The sequence below is a fragment of the Mobula birostris genome, chromosome 7 (genome assembly GCF_030028105.1).
Source record: "Mobula birostris isolate sMobBir1 chromosome 7, sMobBir1.hap1, whole genome shotgun sequence".
In the NCBI taxonomy this organism is placed as follows: domain Eukaryota; kingdom Metazoa; phylum Chordata; class Chondrichthyes; order Myliobatiformes; family Myliobatidae; genus Mobula; species Mobula birostris.
The window spans coordinates 173,097,046-173,121,118 of record NC_092376.1 but is presented as its reverse complement, the minus strand read 5'-3'; the positions used below and the strand labels follow the sequence as shown (position 1 = coordinate 173,121,118).

Sequence of the window (24,073 nt, the reverse complement as noted above, 5' to 3'; positions counted from 1 at the left end):
AGCTATCCCCCAGTTGCATCCTAGCCTAATCATGGGACAATATACAACGACAAATTAACCGACCAACTTTGGACTGTGGGGGGAAACCGGAACAAACCCATGCGGTACGGGGAGAACGTACAAACTCCTTACAGGCAGAGAACGTAAACTCCTTACAGGCAGAGAAGGTACAAATTCCTTACAGGCAGAGAACGTAAACTCCTTACAGGCAGAGAAGGTACAAATTCCTTACAGGCAGAGAACGTACAAATTCCTTACAGGCAGAGTACGTACAAACTCCCTACAGGCAGAGAAGGTACAAATTCCTTACAGGCAGAGAACGTACAAACTCCTTACAGGCAGAGAAGGTACAAATTCCTTACGGGCAGAGAACGTAAACTCCTTACAGGCAGAGAACGTGCAAACTCTTTACAGGCAGAGAACGTAAACTCCTTACAGGCAGAGAAGGTACAAATTCCTTACAGGCAGAGAACGTAAACTCCTTACAGGCAGAGAAGGTACAAATTCCTTACAGGCAGAGAACGTAAACTTCCTACAGGCAGAGAACGTACAAACTCTTTACAGGCAGAGAAGGTACAAATTCCTTACGGGCAGAGAACGTAAACTCCTTACAGGCAGAGAAGGTACAAACTCTTTACAGGCAGAGAACGTACAAACTCTTTACAGTCAGAGAACGTACAAACTCCTTACAGGCAGTGGCAGGAACTGAACCCGGTCGCTGGTTGTGTGAGGTGTTGTGCTAACCACTATGGTACTGTGGCACCCCAAGGTTGGGGCGGGGGGGGGGGGGAGTTCAAAGGAGATTTTTTTTTTACAAAGTTCAACGTAAATTTATTATCAAAGTACATGCACGTCACCACATACAACCCTGAGATTCATTTTCCTGTGGGCATTCACAGTAAATACAAGAAACACAACAGAATCAGTGAAAGACCGCACACGACAGAAACAGACAAAACAACCTGTGTACAACACACAACAAACTGCAAGTACAAAAGGAATGAAAATAACAATACTCGGTGTGGCGAACACGAGATGAAAGGAGTCTGGAGGTTGCGGGAACAGTTCAGTGGCGGGGTGAGTGAAGCTATCCTTTGTGGGTCAAGAGCCCGGTTGAAGGGTCATAACTGTTGTTGGACCTGGCGGTGCGGATCCTGGAGCTCCTGTACCGTACTGATGGCAACAGCGGGAAGAGAACACGGTCTGGGTGGCGTGGTCCTCCGTGATGGATTTGACTCAATGGGCAGTGGGCCTTTACCCGTGATGGACTGGATGGCGTGAACTCCCAGAGGAGGAACCGATGACCCATTGACGTCAAAGACAGATGGATGCGGAGTCAAAGTCACATCACCTCCAGGTTGCTGCTGTGGGAGAGCTATCTCCTGGAATACCCGCTCACTATGTACGCTGCGGTGAAGATTTGCCGTCTGTGCGAGGTTTAACTTGCCCCTCGGTTACCCGGAGGTCGCTTGCGGAGATATGTCCTGAGAGATTTCTCTGCGCTCAGATGAGGGGAAGCGTGCGCACTCTCTCTCTTGTTCTGTTCTCCGCACCACGGACACGGACCAGGACCACAGCTACACTCCGTAACCGTGCGCCCAAGGTGAGAGATCCCAGAGACTGGGTTTGGAGTTCCGAGGCTCCCCCCGGATCGGGCTCAGCCGCCGAAACCGCTTTCTGCCACGGGACAGCTCGCCGTATTTGCCCGTGGGCCGTTGACACTATCGGGCAGGATCAGGACAGCTTCAGAACAGAGGGAAGTCGATTTAGGACAGAGATGAGGAGGCATTTCTTCAGCCAAAAGGTGGTGAATCTGTGGAATTCATCGCCACAAACGCTGTGGAGGCCCAGTCGCCCCTTCCTTTGCCGCCCCGATATTATTTATTTTCCGAGATGCAGCCGTTATCTCTATGGATGCTGCCTGACCTGCTGGTTCTGCTTGGGTATACTTAAAGCGGAGATTGATGGGCTCTTTACTAGTCAGGGAGTCAAAAGTTTCCGGGAGAAGGCAGCAGAATGGGGTTGAGAGGGATAATAAATCAGTCATGACGGAATGGTGGAACAGGCTCGACTGGCCGAATGGCCTAATTCTGTTCCTGTGTTTTAATTTATTTGTATTTATTTTACTGTACACAAAGGTGCCTTCTGGCTCAACCAGCCCGCGTCAGCCAATTACACCCATGTGGTGAATTGACAGCACGCCTTTGGACCGGACTGTGGGGGGAACCGGGGTCCCGGAGGAAAGCCACGCGGTCACGGGGAGAACACACAGACTCCTTACAGACTCTGAACCTCGATCGCCGGGGCTATAAAGCGTTACCCTCGTCTCTGTAATACCGCGCTGACCCAGGCCCTACTGTCTTGGGAGAGGCCGTTTATTTGTATTTATTTACACGATGTGTCCTCTTTTACACTGGGTTGTCTTTCAGCCTTTGATTATGTATAGTTTTACATGGGACTAGGCAATTCAATTGGTTTGGAACAGAGTGGATGGGCTGAAAGGCCCGTTTCTGTGCTGTGCCTGTATATGACTCTATAAATTCTCCTGTGTATGCATCTCAGGGATTAGAGAAACACAAGAGATACTGGAAATCCAGAGCAAAACACACAAATGCTGGAGGAATTCAGCAGGTCAGGCAGCATCCGTGGCAATGTTTCGGGCCAAGACCCTTCCTCAGGACTGGAAAGGAAGGGGGAGACCCCAGAATAAACAGTTTGGGGGGAGGAAGGAGGTCCAGCTAGAGGGTGACAGGTGAAGCCAGGTGGGTGGGAAAGGTAAAGGATCAGAGAAGAAGGAATCTGTTCGGAGAGGAGAGTGGACCATGGGAGAAAGGGAAGAAGGAGGGGCAACTGGGGGAGGTGATGGATACTTTATTGATCCCACAGGAAATTACAGTGTCACAGTAGCATTACAAATGTACAAATATACAAATATTAGAAGAGAAGTAAGAAAGAATAAAAAATAAGTTACCACAAACAGTCTAACAGGAGGGGGTCATTACTTCCCTGGCATACAGTGCTCTTTGGAGCAGCGTATTTGTCTTAGTCGATTACTAGAAGTGCTCCCCTGTTCAGCCAAGGTGACATGCAGAGGATGAGAAACATTGTCCAGAATTGCCAGGATTTTCTGTAGGGCCCTTTGTCCTTACCTCAACCCCCAGTTTGACTCCTATAACAGAGCCAGCCTTTCTAGTCAATTTATTGAGCCTGTTGGCATCACCCATGGGTGATGCCATTCCCTCAACACCACCACCATATAGAAGACTGTACTGGCAACAAACAGGCTAGTAGAACATGTGAAGGAGGGGCTTGCATGCTCCACACTCCTCAGGTAGTAGAGGTGACTCTGGCCCTTCTCGTACACAGCCTCTGTGTTGGTGCTCCACTCCAGTCTGTCACCCAGGTACACCTGGGGTACTTCTAGGTCCTCACCACATCCACATCCCCACCATCAATAGCAACAGGGAGTAGTACCTGCAGTTCATCTCCATCTCCTTTGTCTCACTGATGTTGAGCTGCAGATGATTCAGCTTGCGCCATTTGACAAAATCCCCCACCAGGGCTCCCGACCGACCTTCCTTTATACACCCAACTGTTGCTGAGTCATCAGAGAATTTCTGCAGATGACAAGACTCAATATTGTGTCTGAACTCTGAGGTATACAGGGTGAACAGGAAGGAAGCTAACACATGATCAGAGATTAAGGGAGCTAGGGCTTTACCCTTTGGAGAGAAGGAGGATGAGAGGAGACATGATAGAGGTGTACAAGATAATAAGAGGAATAGACAGAGTGGATAGCCAGCGCCTCTTCCCCAGGGCACCACTGCTCAATACAAGAGGACATGGCTTTAAGGTAAGGGGTGGGAAGTTCAAGGGGGATAGTAGAGGAAGGTTTTTTACTCAGAGAGTGGTTGGTGCGTGGAATGCACTGCCTGAGTCAGTGGTGGAGGCAGATACACAGTGAAGTTTAAGAGACTATTAGACAGGTATACGGAGGAACTTAAGGTGAGGGGTTATATGGGAGGCAGGGTTTGAGGGTTGGCACATTGTGGGCCGAAGGGCCTGTACTGTGCTGTACTATTCTATGTTCTATGTTCAGTCCCCTGTGGGGCCTCAGGGCTGCTTATAGCCATGGCCATGTCTGACACACCTCTCTGAAGCCGCACAAGCTGTGGTCTGCCAGTCAGGGAGTCCATGAGGAGAAGAGGCAAGCGGCCAGAGTGGGAATAAAAGAGAGGGAAAGGGAAAGGAATTTTTTTTAACCAGAAAGAGAAATCAATGTTCATGCCATCAGATTGGAGGCCTCCAATATGTGATGACATATATGTACTTTGATAATAAAATTACTTTGACTTTACAAAGAGAGCAAAGTCATGAGGCTGGAGAAGGGAACAGATTTCCTCGTAGGGAGATTGTTCGTACAATTCAGGAGGGTGAAATTCAGTTTGAAGGGGTTGGGAAGCCTGATGGCAACCAAGCCTCCAGACGGAGGCAGGCAAGGTAAGGGAACCTGGGGGATAGGGGTTGTTTCCTAATGGGTGGAAGCTCACAGGTAAGGCTAGGGGTGGATTGGCATGAGGGATGGTGACAGTATCATGATGAACAGAATGCCCACAACAAAATGAATCTCAGGCTTGCATATGTACTTTGATTATACTTTGCTATGAAGTTTAAACTTTGAACTTTGGCAGTGATGGTGACTCGTTGTTCAAAGGGATGGGTGTTCCTGATGGGACAATGGGGGTAGCGGGGGGGACACAGGAGAGAATGGGCAGTGCCACCACTGATCAGGGACAACGTGATGGCCTCACTGCGAGAGAACAAACAGTAGAACATTACAGCACGGTACAGGGCCTGTGGGGTCTGCCCTCTTCTCATTGCTACCATCGAGGTTTGATGCGTTGTGCATTCAGAGATGCTGTTCTGCCTGTCATTGTCGTAACGCATGGTTGCTGAGTTACTGTTGTCACTGTCGTCTTCCTGACAGTTTGAACCAGTCTGGCTATTGTCCTCTGACCTCTCTCATCACCGAGGCAGTTTTTACCCACAGAACTGCCACTCACATACCATTCTCTATAAATTCTAGAAACTCTTGAGTACTCAGCAGTTTCTGAGGTACTCAAGCCACCCTGTCTGACACCAGCAATCATTCTACAGCCAAGGTCACTTAGATCACATTTCGTCCCCATTTTGATGTTTGGTCTGAATAACAATTGAACCTCTTGACTGTGTCTGCATGATTTTATGCATTGAGTTGCTGCCACGTGATTGGCTGATTAGATATTTGCATTAACGAGCTGGTGTACAGGAGTATCGAATAAAGTGGCGACTGAGTGTACAGCAACTGTGTTTAAAAACATTTAGACACAGGCAAGACACAGAGGGATATGGTGCTGATGCAGGGAGATGGATTAGGGTAGATGGGCAAAAGGGTTAGCACAGGTATGATGGGCTGAATAGCCTGTTTCTGTACTGTTCCACTCTGAGACTCAGAGCCCCTTGCCTGTGGTGAACCCGCCCTCCCAGGGATGGTGAGGAAGGCTTTGACACGTTGTTTGTAAGATCTGGTTTAGGAACGTGCCGTTGCCTGCTGAGTCAGGCTCCCATTGCAGATGTTTGAGTGGATGGGTGTCCAAGGTCACCTGGGATGGTATCAAATTCACCTTGCTCTGAGTTTGATGCTAAAATCAATCACAAGCAGGACACCACTTTATCCTTTCTCTCCTCCATTTGGATACAAATGTTTCCCTCGCCCACAGAGAAACAAACACCTATATTGTGTTCCCAGCTCTGTTGGGTAGGGTATGCGAAAGTTAGAAACATAGAAAGCCTACAGCACAATACAGGCCCTTTGGCCGACAATACTGTGCCGAACATCAACTTACTTTAGAAATTACCTAGGGTTACCCTCACCCTCTATTTTTCTTTTTTTTTGTAGTTTATTTTTTATTGAAGTTCATCATCAAACATTTCCATAAGATGTATTTCAGATACTGTACATATATATCATATAGTCATATTTGTCACAAATCTCCACATAATATTTATCTGAGGTATACAGAAAGGAGAGAAAAGAAACAACAATTGAAAGAAGAAAACTATGTACAAGAAGGGAGTGATTTTTTTTTTACAACATATTCATTGATTTGTGAGAATAAAATCAGGCCTATGAAGTGTTATATAGTGAAACCATTTTTTTCCAGTATGAATAAAATTGTTCCAACTTATGATTAACAGATGCTGTTATGTTCTCCATTTTGTAAATGTCCGTTGTAATTTCCATCCATACATTTAAAGTTGGGCTCTCCTGTGATAACCATTTCCTGGTAAGGGTCTTTTTACCAGCTACCAGCAGTATATTCATTAAATATTTATCTCTTTTCAACCATTCTTGAGGTATATACTCAAAATATATGGTCTTACTTTCTAAGGGTATTTCACATTTAAAGATATCTTGCAGGGCATTATGTATCCCACTCCAATAGTCTTTGATAACAGGGCATTCCCAGAAAATATGATAATGGTTTGCATTTTGATTTCTACAATTTCTCCAGCAAACAGCGGGGTTACTATCATAATGGGATTTCTGAGAGGGTGTAATAAAATATCTTATCATGTTTTTCCACCTGAACTCCCTCCATTTCTGTGAACTGGTACACTTCCATTGATACCTCCATATTATTGTCACCCGCTATTTTCCTAAGCTCCATGTACCGATCCAAGCGTCTCTTCAAAGACCCGATCGTATCCGCCTCCATCGCCGTCACCAGCATCCCATTCCACACTTTCACCACTCCCACACATCTCCTCTGTACCTACTTCCAAGCACCTTAAACCTGTGCCCTCTCGATACCATGTTTGAATACATGCCATGATTTTGTGAACGTGTGTTTTGCAGCGGCCATGAATAACCAGTGTTGGGTGCTCCCCACCAGTTAGGGTTTCACATCCATCGGCCACACCATCAACTAATCATTGATAAAAGACATGTTTTTTCCATTTTCAGACAAATGCGCGGGATGGAGAACGATGGGACTGAAGAAACTTTGCGGCCTCAGAATCTATACACCACCTTCCTGGTGATCCTGGTCTTCTTCGTGATGGGCCTGTTGGGCATTCTGCTGTGTCACATACTGCAGGAGAGGGGCTACCGCTGTCGGACTTCCCAGGGGCTGGAGCCAGAGGCCGAAGCAGGTGCTGCAGCCGAGGGTCAGTGGCCAATGCACAGATACAGTAGCCGCATTCGGGTGTGGAGAATGGGTTGGGGACCGTATGGATACGGGATGAATGATCCTGGGAATGAAAGGGTTAACATCTGAGGTGTTTTTAATGGTCTGTGCCTGTACTCACTGGAGTTTAGAAGAATGGCGGGGTGGGGGGGTGGGGGATCTCATTGAAATTTATCGAAGGCCTTGATAAAGTGGATGTGGAGAACAGGTTTCCCAGAGTGTGGGAGTCTAGGACCAGAGGGCACAGCCTCAGATTGGAGGGATGTCCCTTTAGAACAGAGATGTGGTTGAGAGGATAATAAGGCAGGCTTTATGGAATGGTGGAACAGACTCAATGAGCCAAATGGTGGACAGTCATGACACAGTGAACCGAAATAAGGAATTGTGCCAGATAGTGAATGACTGTGTCATAGTGGAAGGAGAAGCTGGTGTTCTTGTTTCTAGTGAAAGCAAGCTTCATCCCTGCTGGGGCACAGGATGCCTACAGCAGCTTGCCAGAGTCCTCTGTCCTGGCTCAGTCAATAGACAATAGGGGTAGGAGTAGGCCATTCGGCCCTTCGAGCCAGCACCACCATTCACCGTGATCATGGCTGATCATCCACAATCAGTACCCTGTTCCTGCCTTCTCCCCTTATCCCTTGACTCCGCTATCTTTAGGAGCTCTACCTAAAGTCTCTCAGTCTTTCAAGGAGTAGCCCATCAGAGAACCTTCCTCTCCCAGGGATGAGGTCTTTGGAGCTTCTGTTGACGTCTCTGCAGCTGTGGGTTTTTATGGGGTGGGATTTCTAGCCCCATGCCCAACCTTCCTTTCACAGAGGGCTTGGGACTGTCCATGGTGGATTCGTTTAGCTCAACACTGTGGACCAAAGGGCCTGCGTTGTTCTGTAATGTTCTATCGAATAATCTGCTCCTTCAGATTCACATTCAGGGTTATTTATCCCTTGTCCCTTGGAATACAGAGTAAAATGCATCATTTGTGCTGACAACCAACACAACCTGAGGAGGTGTGGGGGCTGCCCGCAGGTTCCTTGGCTCTGGATGTGAAGGAGCAGAACCATCAGTCCATGTAGCTACCTCAGTCCAGCAACTCTGGACATTACCTGCAGTTTCCCCAGGGTGGAAACACATAACACGATCAAACAATCAAGGCCTGGTTAGAGAGGATATGGGGAGGATGTTCCTATGGAGGGGTGGGGGAATCTAGGCCCGGGGGGCACAGCCTCAGAATCAAGGGATTTCCATTTAGAACAGAGATGAGGAGGAATTTCTTTAGCCAGAGGGTGGTGAATCTGTGGAATTCATTGCCAGAGATGGCTGTGGAGGCCAAGTCATTGGGTGTATTGAAAATGTAGGCTGATAGGTTATGGGGAGCAAAGGTTATGGGGATAAGGCAGGAGAATGGTGCTGAGGGGGATAATAAATAAATCAGCCATGATGGAATGGCAGAGCAGACTCAATAGATTGAATGGGCTAATTCTGCAACTATGTCTTATGGTTCTCTGTTCTGTGTTTAAATTTGAGATCAATCGATATTTCTGATAGAAAGTGTTGAGCATGATGGGACAGAAGGGGTTAAGAGAATTGGCGAATCTGCCATCTCATAGAGGGCTAGAACAAGCTCAAGGGCCGAATGGCCTCTGCCATTCCAGTGCCTCCCTTCCTTTGGGCTGATTCTCAATCACAGAGCAGTAGATTCCATGGGTCAGACTGTTTCCAGGATGCTTTGCAGTGGGTAGTGTCAGTGGAGCAGTCTGAGATGTTAGAATGAAGTCCATCTCATCTCTCGGGGGGGACGGGGAGACGAAGCTGTTCTCCCAAGGACACCTTCACCTCATGACCAACAAACGAAGCAGGTTATTGAGATGTTCGTCCCTGCTTGTAACAGCAAGCTGTGTATAAAATGGCTGCTGCCTTCCTGACCCACTGTGGTGTGTTCAATGTCCCAAGGTGGTGCAAGGGGCCATGGACGTTTTCAATCTCTTCACTCTGTGCTTATTTTTCTCGACAGATGTCCAAGATTCAAACCAGGACACAGTGGGGCAAATTGTGCAATGCATCTTAGACAACAAAGGTGAGCTCCATTGTAGGGGTGGAGGTGGGTTTCTAATCTAAAGCTGCCTCGACACATCAAACCATCCAAGGACAGGGGAATTATTGGTTACTTACTGAATGAAGTCCATCACCCCTACTGGAGCACAGGCTACCAATAGCAGCTCGCCACAGTGTCCTGGGCCAGTCTTTCTAGTTGTCCCCGGGTAGCCCATCTTCGAAGACCTTTGCTCTCCCAGGAACGAGGTGTTTGGGGCTTCTGTTGGTGTTTCTGTAGCTCTGAGTTTTTAAGGGATGGGATTGCTAGCCCAAAGTCCATCGCTTTTCCTTTAGCAGCCAGGCTTGGGATTGTCCGTGGTCCGAGACAGGGCAAGGCTGTCTCTACACTATCCTACCGCAGACTCCAAGGACAGGAGGGTGATTAGTGAGATTGTAACTCTGGATGGAGACTGACGTTGTGCGTTTGCCGAAGGAGATGGAACATCGGGTAGTGCTGCTGTTTCTCAGCTCTGGAACCAGGATCTGGTTTGGTATCAAGTTCTTACATGACATGAAATGTGTAGTTTGCAGCAGCACTATAGTCTTCTTCTTAAGTCCATCTGCCTACGGGGACCCAGGCCGCCGACAGCAACTCTCCACAGTCCTCTGTCCCGGGTCAGTCTTTCACGTTGTCTCCAGGTGTAGTTCATCTTCTTGCTACATCCGTCCTCTCCCAGGGGTGAGGTCTTTGGCGTCTCTGTAGCTCTGGGTTTTATGGGATGGGGTTGTGAGCCCCAGATCCAACCCTCCTCCTTCCACAGCTGGGCTTGGGACTGTCCATGGTGGAGTTAGTACAGTGCAACACGTAAAATTACTGAGCTGAATGGCCCCCTTCTCTGCTGACAGGCTCTCTGGAGCCCTTCCAATTCACACAGCTTCCTCCACACTCCAGCTGGCTTGCTTCCAGTCAGAACCCCAACAAATCAAAGTTCAAAGAAAATTTACTGTCAAAGCACATCACCACACACAACCTTGAGGTTCACTTTCCTGTGGGCGTTCGCAGTAAATGGAAAGAAATGTCAATAAAAAACTGCACAGAACAAGACCAGACAGACAACCAACAAGACGAGCATCTGTGCAAATACAAAATGAAAAATATTTAATAATAAATAAATAAGCAATAAATATCGAGAACATGAGATGAAGAGTCCTTGAAAGTGAGTACAGTTCAGTGATGGGGTGAGTGAAGTTGAAGTTTTATATAGAACATAGAATAGTACAGCACAGTACAAGCCCTTCGGCCCACAATGTTGTGCCGACCCTCAAACCCTGCCTCCCATATAACCCCCCACCTTAAATTCCTCCATATACCTGTCTAGTAGTCTCTTAAACTTCACTAGTGTATCTGCCTCTACCACTGACTCAGGCAGTGCATTCCACGCACCAACCACTCTCTGAGTAAAAAACCTTCCTCTAATATCCCCCTTGAACTTCCCATCCCTTACCTTAAAGCCACGTCCTCTTGTATTGAGCAGTGGTGCCCTGGGGAAGAGGAGCTGGCCGTCCACTCTATCTATTCCTCTTATTATCTTGTACACCTCTATCATGTCTCCTCTCATCCTCCTTCTCTCCAAAGAGTAAAGCCCTAGCTCCCTTAATCTCTGATCATAATGCATACTCTCTAAACCAGGCAGCATCCTGGTAAATCTCCTCTGTACTCTTTCCAATTCTTCCACATCCTTCCTATAGTGAGGCGACCAAAACTGGACACAGTACTCCAAGTGTGGCCTAACCAGAGTTTTATAGAGCTGCATCATTACCTCGTGACTCTTAAACTCTATCCCTCGACTTATGAAAGCCAACACCCCATAAGCTTTTCCCCTCTGGTTCAAGAACCTGATGGTTGAGGGGTAATAAATGTTCCTGAACCTGGTGGTGTGAGTCCTGAGGCTCCTGTATCTCCTTCCTGATGGCAGCAGTGAGAAGAGAAAGTGCCCAGATTCCACACATCCAGACATGGTGACCCTCTGGAATGGTCTCCACTGGAGCAGATAGCAGGTTCCAAGAAGTTACCCCAACAATTGAAGACTAGCTTTATTCCTCACGTGTACGTTGATACAGTGAAATGTATCGTTTGTGTGTGTGTGCAAGTATCGCCACACTTCTGACACCAACACAACATGCCCACAGCTGACTGACCCCAACCCTAACCTGTGTGACTCTGGAATGTGGGAGCAAACTGGAGCTCTGGGAGGAAATCCACACGGTCTGAGGAGAACATACAAACCCCTTACAGACAGCGGGGGGATCTGAACCCCTGATTTTACAGCTGCCCCCCCCCCCCAATTTAGACCCAGGGTGAGACAAGAAGGATTTAGAAGAGACCTGAAGAGCAATTTTTTCACCCAGAGGCTGCTGAGTAAATAAGACCATAAGATACAGGAGCAAAATTAGGGCATTTGGCCCATCAAGTCTGCTCCGCCATTTCATCATGGCTGATCCAATTTTCCTCTCAGCCCCAGTCTCCTGCCTTCTCCCCATATCCCTTCATGCCCTGACCAATCAAAAATCTATCAATCTCTGCCTTAATTATACATAGAGACCTGACTTAAACGGCTGCCTGTGGCAGCACATTTCACAGATACACCACTCTCTGGCTAAAGAAATTCCCCTTCATCTCCGTTCTAAAAGGATGTCCCTCTATTCTGAGGCTCTGTCCTCTGGTCATAGACTCTCCCAACATGGGAAACATCCTCTCCACATCCACCCTATGAAGGCCTTTCACCATTCAATAGATTTCAATCAGGTCACCCCTAATTCTTCTGAATTCCAGCGAATACAGGCCCAGAACCATCAACCACTCTTCACGTGACAAGCCATTCAATCCTGGAATCATCTTCGTGAATCTCCTTTGAACCCTCTCCAGTTTCAGCATATCCTTTCTAAGATAAGGGGCCTAAAACTGATCACAATACTCTAAGTGAGGCCTCCTCACCAGTGCTTTATAAAGTTTCAACACAACATCCTTGCTTTTATATTCTAGTCCTCTTGAAATAAATGCTAACATTGCATTTGCCTTCCTCACCACAGATTCAACCTGCAGATTAACCCTTTAGGGAATCCTGCATGTGGAATCCCAAATTCCCTGGTGCCTTAGGTTTTTGTACTTTCTTTCCATTTAGAAATTAGTCAACCCTTTTATTTCTTCCACCAAAGTGCATGACTATACACTTCTCGACACTGTATTCCACCTGCCTTTTCTTTCCCCATTCTCCTAGTCCTTCTGTAGCCTGTTTATTTCCTCAAAACTACCTGCCCCTCCACCTATCTTCATATCGTCTGCAAACTTTGCAACAAAGCCGTCAATTCCATCATCCAAATCATTGACATATGACATAAAAAGGATCGATCCCAACACCGACCCCTGTGGAACACCACTAGTCACTGGTAACCAACGAGAAAAGTCTCCCTTCAGTCCCACTCTATGCCTCCTGCCAATTGGCCACTGCTTTACCCATGCTAGCATTGCTCCTGTAATACCATGGGCTCAGAGCTTGTTAAGCAGCCTCATGTGTGGCACCTTGTCAAAGGCCTTCTGAAAATCCAAGTACACAACATCAACCAATTCTCCTTTGACTATCCTGCTTGTTATTTCTTCAAGTAATTCTAACAGATTTATCGGGCTAGAATTTCCCTTGAGGAAACCGTGCTGACTACAGCCTATTTTATCATGTGCCTCCAAGTACCCTGAGACCTCATCCTTCAAAATTGACTCCAACATCTTTCCAACCATTGAGGTCAGACTAACTGGCCTATAGTTTCCTTTCTTCTACTTCTCTCCCCACTTGGAAGAGCGGAATGACAATTGCAATTTTCCAGTCTTCTGGAACCATTCCAGAATCTAGTGATTCTTGAAAGATCATTACTGATGCCTCCACAATATTTTCAGCCAACTCTTTCGGAGTCCTGGGGTGTACACCATCTGTTCCAGGTGACTTGTCTACTGTCAGACCTTTCAGTTTCCTGAGAAACTTCTCTCTAGTTGTGCTAACTTCACACATTTATGACCTCTGATGCTCTCAAACGTCTAGCATACTGCTAGTGTCTTCCACTGTGAAGACTGATGCAAAATATTTATTCAGTTCATCTGCCATTTCTTTGTCCCCCTTCCCCCATTACTACCTCTCCAGCGTCGTTTACTAGTGGTCTGATATGCGCCCTGATACCCAGGTCACCTGCACTGTAAAGCTTGGAGCTGATCACGACACCGTCGTGCTGCCCTAGGGAGCTGTTGGACAGGTGGATCGGGCCAAACAGGGAATCGGGATTAGCTGGGTGGACACGATGGCTGGCGTGGACTGAATGGGCCAAAGGGCCTGTATTCAGGCCAGTCCCAACATTTCCCAGAAACCTTTCCCCAGAATTCACCAGAAACTTGGTAATGAGGACCTGGATGGGCTGGGAGACACTGCCCCAGTTACAACGGCAGGCCTTGCTTCTCCCCTGAGGTTTTGTGTGTAGTCATGGTGACACCTTCTTTGTGTTGTTCCGCAGCCAATGCAGAGGCACTGAACAAGATGCTGAAGGAATATGAACAGACGAGAGCCCTGGAACACAGGTGAGCGGGCATCAGAGCCCTCCGCCGACAAGGCAGAGTTCAGGGTTAACAGCAGGAGGCTCAGCAGAATGGCAGGACAGAGATCCACGTCCTTACACACCACAAAGTGCCGTGTAAGTTGACAGGATGGTTAAGAAGAGGTGTGGTGTGTTTGTCTTCATTAGTTGGGGGACTGAGTTCAGAGTTCAAAGTTCAAAGTGAATTTATCATCCAAGTACATATGTCAGCATATACAACCCTGAGAATCATTTTCTTGCAGGCATATACAATTAATCCGAAATAGAATCAATGAAAGAGCACACCAACTGGGTGAAGGTACGGGTCTATAAAACCCTGGGTAGATCACATTTCACCAACTGGGTGAAGGTACGGGTCTATAAAACCCTGAGTAGATCACATTTCACCAACTGGGTGAAGGTACGGGTCTATAAAACCCTGGATAGATCACATTTCAGTCCTTTTAGGGTCCCGGCCCAAAATGTCAACATTTATTAATTTCCAAAGATGTTTTCTGACCTGCTGAGTTGCTTCGGCATTTTATGTGTGTTTATGGATTTCCAGCTTCTGCAGAGTCTCCTGTCTTTACGGAATTTATGACGTGGAGCATTGCGTTCAGTTCTGGTCATCTCATTCAAGGAAGAATGTGGAAGATTTAAAGTTTAAAGCTTTGTTTATCATGTGTACAATCGAAACATCAAAAAACAGACAGTGAGATGCATTGTTTGTGTCAATGTGCAACACAGTCCGAGTATTGTGCTGGGGGCAGCCCACAGGTGTTTCTCTGCTTCCGGTGCAAATATAGTGACTCACTAACCCTAATCTGTACTGTGGGTCTTTGGACTGAGGGAGGAAACCAGATCTTCCGGAGGACACGGGGAGAACGTACGAACTCCTTACAGACAGCACTGGAATTGAACCCAGGTCACTGGCACTGTAAAGTCTTGTTAGCCTCTAAATGTTATCAATCTATCCCTTCCCTCCCGCACAGCCCTCCATTTACCATCATCCACGTGCCTATCTAAGAGTCTTTTAAATGTCCCGAATGTACCTACCTCTACCACCACCCTGGCAGGGTGTTCCACACACCCACCACTCTCTGTGTAAATACCTACCTCTGACATCCCCCTATACTTTCCTCCAAACACATTGAGATTATGGCCCCTAATTTTCCCACTTTAGGTCGTATCCTTGCCTATTTCAGTGTCTAAGAGTCTCCGAACACTGCACTGCCCCCTCTGTCCGTGGTTGCTATCTGTCGTATCCGACAATGACAGGAAGCCTGTGTGGGAGAGTTTTTAAAAGTGTTGCACTGGGGCAGTCCCACTCTCTCGAGCTCAGAAGTCCGGCTTCAGTGGTATGAGCAGCTGTCAGGACTGGGTCTTCAGTGGTTGCAGTGGACGACCGTGACTTTGTCTCGCCCTTCCCTCTTCGTGAAACGTTGCAGTACTGCCTTCCTGGCCATTGGCTCCGTCACAACCACAGATCCGGCAATTGGGCTCGTGAATATGCATGTGCAGCTAATTATTATTTCATTGTGACGGTATTTAACCCCATTCATTGCGTCGTGGTATTTGTCGAGACTTGAGCAAAGCCCAGCAACGTTTTGCTGCCTGCTTGCCTGAGAAATTGGACTGTCCAGTCAACTGACTCTGATGATGAGTGGTATTCATTTTATATTTAGGTAACCCTTTCAGCCGCAGTGTAGGCTTCATTTTCCATTTGAGAGTTTTAGTCAATAGCCCTGTTTGGCCTGGCGTTTATTGTTTTCTTTACTTGCTGTCACTACATTCGGATATAGCCCCAGTGCGAAGCGGGAGACACTGAAGCGTGTCGATAGTTCACAGATTTCAGTGAGAACAAAGTTCGAGGCAAGAGAAAGCTACTGTTGGGAGGCCTGTATATAACTGCCATCAGGGTCCTCTTACCCCTGCAGGTTCTTAACTCAACCCACAAGCATTCAACATTGTCACATCCTTTATGGATTTGATGCCATTCTTTACCAGCAGAGCCTTGCCACCCCCCTCTCCCTACCATTCTATCCGTCCCCAACAGCTCTAAGAGAAGGCTGCCCGTGAGAATATTGGTCTCCCTCAGGTTCAGATGCAACCCGTCACTTTTGTACAGGTCATAACCCCCCCCCCCACAAAGAGATCCCAATGATCCAAGAACCTGAAGTCTTGGCCCTTGCACCAGCTTCTCAGTCACGCATTGATCTTCCAAATTATTCTGTTTCTACTCTCACTGACGCGTAATCCAGAAATTACTACCCTGGAGGTCCTGCTTCTCAGCTTTCTACCTAGCTCTCTAAATTCTCTCTTCAGGACCTCTTTGCTTTTCCTTCCTATGACATTGGTAGCAACATGTACCAAGACATCTGGCTGCTCTCCTTCCCTCTCCAAAATGCAGTGGAAGCGATCTGAGGTGACCCTGACCCTGGCACCTGGGAGGCAGCATAGCATTCGGGTGTCCCGTTCACGTCCACAGAATCTCCAGTCTGTTCCTCTGGCTATCGAGTCCCTTCGTCTCCCTCTTTCCCTTCTGCACCATGGACCTATGCTCATGCCAGTAGCTCAGTGTTTGTGGCAGTCTCCTAGGAGTTCAACCCTCACAATAGGATCCAAAACGGTATACTTATTAGTGAGGAGAACAGCCACAGGGGTGCGCAGCACGAACTGCCTATTCACATTTCCATTTCTCCCGACAGTCCACCCAGCTACTCACCTACTGCAACTGTGATCTACCCTTCTCAGGACACTCATACACTCCTCTGGCAGCAAGTTCCAGATAAAAATGTGTAAAATACTCATCCTTCAGAACCCCTTCAAACCTTCTTCCTCTCACCTCAGTCAAAGTTAACCAACACTTCGTTATTTCTGACAACACCCTGCCCCCGACCAGTGGAGGAAGATACTGACCAACTACCTACCCATGCCTCTGTAAACTTTATCCCTCTCTTTCAGCCCGTCACCCAGCCTCCCTGGCTCCAGAGAAAGCAGTCCCAGCCTGTCTAATCACTCCACATAAGTAAAGTTCTCACAAATCGTTGACCCCTATTGAATGTTGAAAGACCGAGACGGAGTGGATCTGCAGAGGATGTTTCCCATAGTGGGAGAGTCTGAGACCAGAGGGCACAGCCTCAGAATAGAGAGACGTCCGTTTAGAACAGAGATGAGGATGAATTTCTTTAGCCAGAGGGTGTTGAATCTGTGGAATTCATTGCCACAAATGCATGTGGAGGCCAAGTCATTGGGTAATTTAAAGAAAAGGCAGATAGGTTCTTGATCAGTCAAGATGTCAAAGGTTACGGGGAGAAGGCAGAAGAATGGGGTTGAGGGGAATAACGAATCAACCTTGATGGATTGGCAGAGCAGATTTGGTGAATGGCCAAATTCTGCTCCTATGTCTTATTGTCTTCTAGTCCAGCACCAGTGAATCTCCTCAGTACTGTTTCCACATATCCATTCTGCAGGGATCAGAATTGCACACAGTAGTCCAGTACAGTCTGATCAGCGATTTAAAAGCAGCAATATAATGTCCCATCACTGATAATCTCTGTCCAGACCAATGGAGGTAAATGTGCTGCACTTCTTCATCACGACATCATCCACCTGTATCACCTCCTGATCCACCTCTGTCACCTCCTGATCCACCTGTGACACCTCCTGATCCACCTCTGTCACCACCTGATCCACCTCTGTCACCACCTGATCCACCTGTGACATCTCCTGATCCACCTGTGTCACCACCTGATCCACCTCTGTCACCTCCTGATCCATCTCCGTCACCTCCTGATCCACCTGTGACACCTCCTGATCCACCTGTATCACCTCCTGATCCACCTGTGACACCTCCTGATCCACCTGTGACACCTCCTGATCCACCTGTATCACCTCCTGATCCACCTGTGACACTTCCTGATCCACCTGTATCACCTCCTGATGCACCTCTGTCACCACCTCGTCTACCTGTGTCACCACTTCTTCCTCTCACGTTTCCAGCTTCTCCACCTTTGCAACCACCCCAGCCAGCTTTGTGACTGATCAATTTCATCCCCAAGTTGAAACCTCGGCGAGAGAGTTTCTGAAGGTGTAAAAGCCGTGGCACTGGGACACTTCCACTCTGCCGACCTCAGAAGTCCCGGTCCAGTGGTGCGAGTAATCGATCCAACCGGGTCTTCCTGTGTTGTTGTGGATGACCACGTGTCCTTCTCAGCCTATTTCGACTGTGTGTCTGACCCCGGGAGTGTGTGATGGGATGGTGTGGAGGGAGATTCACTCTGTGTCTGACCCCGGGAGTGTGTGATGGGACGGTGTGAAAGATTCACTCTGTGTCTGACCCCAGGAGTGTGTGATGAGACAGTGTGGAAGGAGCTTCAGTCTGTGTCTGACCCCGGGAGTGTGTGATGGGATGGTGTGGAGGGAGATTCACTCTGTGTCTGACCCCAGGAGTGTGTGATGGGACGGTGTGGAGGGAGTTTCACTCTGTGTCTGACCCCGGGAGTGTGTGATGGGATGGTGTGGAGGGAGTTTCACTCTGTGTCTGACACCGGGAGTTTGTGATGGGACAGCGCAGAGGGAACTTCACTCTGTGTCTGACCTTGAGGTTTCTGTTTCCATTTACAGGCTGTTCTTCCCAGAAGAATTTGGAGGGCAGTCCGATGATCAGAGGCCTCACCTCCACACTGTGCACTCGGACACCTCAGGAGAGAATCGTTCAGTGTGTCTGCACTGCACTCAACCGAAGAAGCCAGCTACAATTAATGCTCGCAGTCGGCTGCCCGGTGCTAAAAGATGTGGCCCCAGGGTAGAAGTCACTGTCGTTTCTGTGGGCAGGTAGTACCCTCCCCATTCCCACCTGCCCCACAAGGCCAGGCAGCCTCCTGGAGTCCTCCGGCCTGACACCATCAGACATAGCAGCAGAATTAGGCCATTTGGCCCGTCATGTCTGCTCTGTCATTCAAGCATATCTGATCCTTTTTTCCACTCCTCTATTCCAATTCCAAGCCTTTTCCCCGTGTCCGATCAAGTATTTATCAATCTCTGCCTAAAATACACCTAAGAACCTGGCCTCCACAGCTGCCTGTGGTAATAAATTTCACAAATTCACCACCCTCTGGTTAAAGAAATGTCTCTGCATCTCTGTTTTAAAAGGACGCCCCCTCTATCCTGAGGCTGTGCCCTCTTGTCCTAGACTCCCTCACCATGGGAACAACCTTTCTACATCTACTCTGTCTAGGGCTTTTCAACATTTGAAAGGTTTCAATGAGATTCCCCCCGCCATCCTTTTGAATTCCACCGAGTACAGATGCAGAGCCATCAAACGTCCCTCATATGATAACCCTCTCATTTCCGGAATCATCCTTGTGAACCTCCTCTGAACCCTCTCCAATGCCGGCACATTGTTTCTCAGATGAGGACCCTAAAACTGTTCACAATACTCAAGGTGAGGCCTCACCAGTGCTGTATAAAGCCTTAGCATCACATCCTTGCTTTTGTATTCTAGACCTCTTGAAATGAATGCTAACATGGCATTTGCCTTCCTCACCACCAACTCAACTTGCAAGTTAACCTTCAGTTTGTTCTGCACAAGGACTCCCAAGTTGCTTTGCAGCTCAGATTCCCAGATTTTTTTTCCCCGTTTAGAAAATAGTCCACACATTTATTTCTACTACCAAAGTGCATGACCATGCATTTTCCAACACTGTATTTCATTTGCCACTTTCTTGCCCATTCTCCTAATTTGTCTAAGTCCTTCTGCATCCTACCTGTTTCCTCAACACTTCCTACCCCTCTACTAATCTTCGTATCATCTGTAAACTTGGCAGCAAAGCCATCTATTCCATCATCTAATTCATTTATATACAGCATAAAAAGAAGCGGTCCCAACATTGACCCCTGCAGAACATCACTAGTCACTTGCCGCCTCCTACCAATCAGCCAATGCTCTCAGGAGAGGTCAGACTGGCTTGCATTCAGGACCTGGCCCAGGGGAGAGGTGCTTTGAACCTGATACCCCTCAGAGCTCCCGGGGGTCTCTCCCTGAAGCTCCCACACACTTCTCTCACTCAGCTCGCATTCACTGCTCATTCCTCGCAGAGTGAGTGGGATTTTCTGTTGGTCCCCGTGACTGAGCTGGGATTTTCTGCTGGTTCCCGTGACTGAGCTGGGATTTTCTGCTGGTCCCCATGACTGAGCTGGGATTTTCTGCTGATCCTCGTGACTGAGCTGGGATATTCTGCAATCCACAGATGCAATTTGCTGCTGGTACATCACTGACTGAACTGGGATTTTCTGCTGGCGCCTTGCAGAGCAAGTTGGGATTTTCCAATGGCCCATATAAACCATATAACCATGTAACAATTACAGCACGGAAACAGGCCATCTCAGCCCTTCTAGTCTGTGCCGAACGCTTACTCTCACCTAGTCCCATCTACCTGCTCTCAGCCCATAACCCTCCATTCCTTTCCTGTCCATATACCTATCCAATTTTTTTTTAAATGACAAAATCAAACCTGCCTCCACCACTTCCATTGGAAGCTCGTTCCACACAGCTACCACTCTCTGAGTAAAGAAATTCCTCTTCATGTTACCCCTAAACTTTTGCCCCTTAACTCTCAACTCGTGTCCTCTTGTTTGAATCTCCCCCACTCTCAATGGAAAAAGCTCATCCATGTCAACTCTATCTATCCCCCTCATAATTTTAAATATCTCTATCAAGTCCCCCCTCAACCTTCCAAGCTCCAAAGACTAAAGACCTCACTTGATCAACCTTTCTCTGTTACTTAGGTGCTGAAACCCAGGTAACATTCTAGTAAATCTTCTCTGTACTCTCTCTATTTTGTTGACACCTTTCCTATAATTCGGTGACCAGAACTGTACACAATACTCCAAATTTGGCCTCACCAATGCCTTGTACAATTTTAACGTTATATCCCAACTCCTATACTCAATGTTCTGATTTATAAAGGCCAGCATACCAAAAGCTTTCTTCACCACCCTATCCACATGAGATTCCACCTTCAGGGAACTATGCACCACTATTCCTAGATCCCTCTGTTCAACTGCATTCCTCAATGCCCTACCATTTACCATGTATGTCCTATTTTGATTAGTCCTACTAAAATGTAGCACCTCACATTTATCAGCATTAAACTCCATCTGCCATCTTTCAGCCCACTCTTCTAACTGGCCCAAATCTCTCTGCAAGCTTTGAAAACCTACTTCATTATCCACAACGCCACCTATCTTAGTATCATCTGCATACTTACTAATCCAATTTAGCACCCCATCATCCAGATCATTAATGTATGTGACAAACGACTTTGGACCTAGTACAGATCCCTGAGGCACACCACTAGTCACCGGCCTCTAACCTGACAAACAGTTATCCACCACTACTCTCTGGCATCTCCCATCCAGCCACTATTGAATCCATTTTATTACTTCAATATTAATACCTAACAATTGAACCTTCCTAACTAACCTTGTCAAAGGCCTTACTGTAGTCAATGTAGACAACATCCACTGCTTTACCCTCGTCAATTTTCCTAGTAACCTCATCAAAAAATTCAATAAGATTTGTCAAACATGACCTTCCACGTACAAATCCATGTTGATTGTTCCAAATCAGACTCTGTCTATCCAGATAATTATATATACCATCTCTAAGAATACTTTCCATTAATTTACCCACCACTGACGTCAAACTTACAGGCCAATAATTGCTAGGTTTACTCTTAGAACCCCTTTTAAACAATGGAACAACATGAGCAATACGCCAATCCTCTGGCACCATCCCCGTTTCTAATGACATTTGAAATATTTCTGTCAGAGCCCCTGCTATTTCTACACTAACTTCCCTCAAGGTCCTAGGGAATATCCTGTCAGGACCCGGAGACTTATCCACTTTTATATTCCATAAAAGCGGCAGTACTTCCTCTTCTTTAATCGTCATAGTTTCCATAACTTCCCTACGTGTTTCCTTTATTTTACACAATTCAATATCCTTCTCCTTAGTGGATACCGAAGAAAAGAAATTGTTCAAAATCTTCCCCATCTCTTTTGGCTCTACACATAGCCGTCCACTCTGATTCTCTAAGGGAGCAATTTTATCCCTCGCTATCCTTTTGCTATTAATATAACTGTAGAAACCCTTTGGATTTATTTTCACCTTACTTGCCAAAGCAACCTCATATCTTCTTTTAGCTTTTCTAATTTCTTTCTCAAGATTCTTTTTACATTCTTTATATTCCTCGAGCACCTCATTAACTCCAAGCTGCCTATATTTATTGTAGATATCTCTCTTTTTCAGAACCAAGTTTCCAATATCCCTTGAAAACCATGGCTCTCTCAAACTTTTAACCTTTCCTTTCAACCTAACAGGAACATAAAGATTCTGTACCCTCAAAATTTCATCTTTAAATGACCTCCATTTCTCTGTTACATCCTTCCCATAAAACAAATTATCCCAATCCACTCCTTCTAAATCCTTTCGCATCTCCTTAAAGTTAGCCTTTCTCCAATCAAAAATCTCAACCCTGGGTCCAGTCCTGTGACTGAACTGGAATATCCTGCTGATCCCTGTGGATGAGTAGGGATTCTGTGCTGGTTTTTCTGATTTAGCTATGCCTGTGCAAGGAACATCTGCTGTAATGAGCTGGAATTCTGTGTTGGTCTCTCAGTGACTGAGCTGGAATCCTCTGCTGGTCCATCACTGAGAAGTGATTCTCTGCTGGTCCCACAGACTGAGCTGGGATTTTCTCATGGTCCCTGTGACTAAAATGGGAATAAATCCTGGCCCATCACTAGGTGAGCTGGGACTCTCTGCAGGTCGCTCATGGACTGAACTGGGATTTTCTGCCGATCTCACTGTTTCCTTCTGCAGGTTCCGAGTGACGCATATCGAACGGTGTCGGGCAGCAGAGGAGCTGGCCGCGGGCTTGAGTAGTCAGCCCCGTTCCAAGGAGACGGCAGAGGGTGTCAGCGAGCTCCTCAATGGTGAACGCAGAGTTTCAGGAGATCCCTCACCAGTGAGTCTGCGTGTGAGTGAGAGAGTGTGTGTGTGAGAGAGAGAGAGACTGTGTGTATGCTTGTGTGTGCGTGAGCGGGTGTGAGTGTGTGTGTGCGTGAGTGGGTGTGAGTGTGTGTGTGTGAGAGGGTGTGAGTGTGTGAGACGGTGTGTACACGTGTGTAGAAAAACAAGATGTTTCAGGGGATCGCTCACCAGTGAGTCCGTGTGTGTGTGAGAGAGAGAGAGTGTGTTTATGCTTGTGAGTGTGAGTGTGAGAGACTGTGTGTGTGTGTGTGTGAGACAGAGAGTGTGTTTATGCTTGTGTGTGTGTGTGTGACAGAGTGTGTGTGTGAGAGAGTGTGTTTATGCTTGTGAGTGTGAGAGAGTGTGAGTGTGAGAGACTGTGTGTGTGTGAGAGAGAGTGTGTGTGTGTGTGTGTGTGTGAGAGAGAGTGTGTTTATGCTTGTGTGTGTGTGTGTGTGTGTGTGTGAGAGAGAGAGAGACTGTGTGTATGCTTGTGTGTGCGTGAGCGGGTGTGAGTGTGTGTGTGTGAGAGGGTGTGAGTGTGTGTGTGTGAGAGGGTGTGAGTGTGTGATACTGTGTGTACACGTGTGTGAAAAACAAGATGTTTCAGGGGATCGCTCACCAGTGAGTCCGTGTGTGTGTGAGAGAGAGACACACACGCACCGTGTCTGTGTGTGCACACATGTACAAGAAACACGATGTGTGTGTAAGAACTGCCGATGAGTGTGTGAGACACTGACATGCTGCTCTCTCCTCTGTCCCAGGACAGAGGACCTTGCGCCACAGGGATCGACCGTGGTCGATGACAGACGACTTCAGAGTACCAGGAGGAAAGGGTCCCAAACCAACCTCAGCACGAATCTCCATCGGTGACTGGGAGGGGAGCGGACCCGCCTGAGGCCACAGCGCCTGAAATCTCCACTGCTCTGGATTTGGCACCAAGTCATTGGGGTCTGCTTGACCCAGGGCGGGGGTTGATCCCAGGATTTCAGTCGGGGGGGGGGGGTTGACGGATGAGCTCGAATTTATGGAGACAAGACTTTGAAAGGTCAAAATGAACACAGCCATTTCTCTGTCCCTTCCGGCCCAACCAGCCACGCCGCCCAGCACCCCGCCAATTTAATCCACGCCGCCCAGCACCCCAATTTAATCCACGCTGCCTGGC

General features: G+C 47.4%; 1 protein-coding gene across 1 annotated transcript; it reads left to right on the top strand.

The window, feature by feature from the left end:
* Positions 1-7,100: 7,100 nt before the first annotated feature.
* LOC140200992 (RELT-like protein 2) lies at positions 7,101-23,841 on the top strand. Its single transcript, XM_072264629.1, has 6 exons — positions 7,101-7,209; positions 9,238-9,300; positions 13,812-13,875; positions 18,498-18,707; positions 22,759-22,903; positions 23,673-23,841. The coding sequence occupies exons 1-6, from the start codon at positions 7,101-7,103 to the stop codon at positions 23,712-23,714; spliced, it is 633 nt and encodes a 210-aa protein (XP_072120730.1). The 3' UTR covers positions 23,715-23,841.
* Positions 23,842-24,073: the final 232 nt, after the last annotated feature.

What these genes read in the sequence shown, in the direction of transcription:
- LOC140200992 (XM_072264629.1), top strand. Translation starts at nt 7,101, where the DNA reads ATGGGCCTGTTGGGCATTCTGCTGTGTCACATACTGCAGGAGAGGGGC. An exon ending in ACTGTCGTTTCTGTGGGCAG is followed by an intron (nt 18,708 to 22,758) that starts GTAGTACCCTCC and finishes TTCCTTCTGCAG; the next exon opens with GTTCCGAGTGACGCATATCG. An exon ending in TTTCAGGAGATCCCTCACCA is followed by an intron (nt 22,904 to 23,672) that starts GTGAGTCTGCGT and finishes CCTCTGTCCCAG; the next exon opens with GACAGAGGACCTTGCGCCAC.